At 32.2% G+C, this 1963-nt stretch overlaps 1 protein-coding gene across 1 annotated transcript in view; it reads right to left on the bottom strand.

Moving 5' to 3' along the window:
* Nucleotides 1–1963, bottom strand: part of LOC107605303 (protein ECERIFERUM 1) — a 10207-nt gene that overhangs the window by 6795 nt on the left and 1449 nt on the right. Inside the window, exon 2 of the mRNA XM_016307142.2 lies at nucleotides 287–504. Coding sequence (XP_016162628.1) covers nucleotides 287–504 — 218 coding nt within the window. The remainder of the gene's footprint in view (nucleotides 1–286; nucleotides 505–1963) is intronic.

Raw genomic sequence — 1963 nt, 5'->3', positions numbered from 1 at the left:
TAAAAATATATAGATCAATATATATAAATCTTTAATAATATAAAATTATATTTAATAATATATAATTATTCATTTTTTTTAATCAAATATTGGTTAAATTTTAATAAAAGCGCTGAATCTAAATTTTTTCATGAAAAATTAATACGACAATTTTTAGAGCTTTACTCCTTTTTTTTAATATACCCTATGGAAAATGTAGCAGAGACTTATTAATTGATAAGGAGAAAGTATACAAGTATTTATAGTAGGAGAAAGGAAGAGAAAGATAAAAAGTAAATGATTGAACCAATTGGTTTCTCTGTCAACTTGATCGAACTCAAGGCCTCTATCAACAATCCTGTTGTTTCCCTTGGCAGTTCGGTAGCGAGAGACAGATATCCAGATCTGGTTGTGAAGCATTCTCATGACTATAAATGGTAATACGAGATAGTTCACTGGGTCCCCTCCTTCTTTTGTTGTCAGAGTATACATGCTATGCACCACCCATGGTGTTATAATCACGAACTTCAAAACAGATACATAGGTACGGTGTCAACATCAAAACCTCATGAATGCTTATTATATGTGTTATCATAAATAATGAAACATTAGATTATGAATATAACAAAAATGTACTGTCATAAGGATTGTGGGCTAACCTTTATATATTGATGCCTATTATAGTGGTGTTGATGTACTATTGTTTTTTTTTTTTTTTTTGTTAATCTTAAAAATTGAAGGTAAAAATCCCTAGATACATCTTTAAACCTACTCTCAGTATGTAGATTTTTTCTAAATTTTTCTAAAGATAAAGATTCAAATTCCATATTTTCATCTTTTTTTTTCTTTCTTTTTTATCTCAAGTTAAGTCGACTTCACCTGAAGTTGATATTTGAGAGCCGTTAAATGATTTGACTGATTTGACTAAATTTTCATCTAACGACTATCAGGTATCAACTTCACGTGAAGTCGACTGCACCTGAGTTTCCACCAAAATTGAAATTAGTTATACTTGTAATGATACTTAAATAATTTATCATTTAGGGTCAAAATATAAACACTAATTTGTTACTTGTACATTCTGTATTGTGGAATTGACAACATGAATTCTGTTTAAGGTTAACACGGAAAAAGCAATGACAATAAATCTTTTTCGATCAATAGAATAGTCAACAATTGATTATTAAAAAGATATTCAAAATCACAGATCAAAAATTTTTTTCGTCTCCGACTTTTTTTTCGCTACAAAATAGTCTCGAAAGTTTAACGTAATTTTAAAATCGTCCTTCAGACGAAAATACTCTTCCCCCTTCTTCCCCAAAATCAACTAGAAACAGAGGTGCAGAGGCACAAGCAAAAACAGAAACAAAAGCGGAATTAACGACGATCAAACAACAACAACTAAAAGAACAACAACAATAACAATGGATAATGAAATCAGAATAACAATAAAAACAGAACCATAAGAAAAAACAAAAACAGAAGCAGGCTGAAGCAGAAAACAAAAGTAGTAGAATAACAAAAACAGAACCAGAAACAAAAATAAAAACAGAAGCAAGCAGAAAGCAGAAAACAGAAACAAAAACAAAAATGCGGTCTCCCTCAGTGCTTTCGTTCTTCTCTTCTCTTTCTCTCCACTTCTCTGTGTCTTTCTCCCTCTGCTCTCTCCTCTCTTGCCGTTAGTGTGAGTGTGTACTGAGAAAGAAAGGAAACGGCGAGATCTGGCGGTGAAGAGTAGCAGCGAGGAAGCAGCGGCGGCAGCGAGGAGATTCTCTACCTTCTCTTTCCCCTTCCCCCTCTTGTTCCCTGGAAACGATCCCCCAAAAGCGCGACCTTCCCTTCTCCCTTTTTCCGTTTTCTTTTTTTATATATATTTTTTAGTTAGGAGTAATTTGGTAATAAAAATAAAAAATTTGGTAAAAATAACGATTTTAAAACAAACTGAAATCTTCGGGACCATTTTGTAGCGAAAAAAAGGGCAATG

The sequence above is a fragment of the Arachis ipaensis genome, chromosome B06 (assembly GCF_000816755.2).
Source record: "Arachis ipaensis cultivar K30076 chromosome B06, Araip1.1, whole genome shotgun sequence".
NCBI classification, from domain to species: domain Eukaryota; kingdom Viridiplantae; phylum Streptophyta; class Magnoliopsida; order Fabales; family Fabaceae; genus Arachis; species Arachis ipaensis.
Note: the sequence above shows the minus strand (reverse complement) of the source record. Positions and strands in the feature narration are given on the sequence as shown.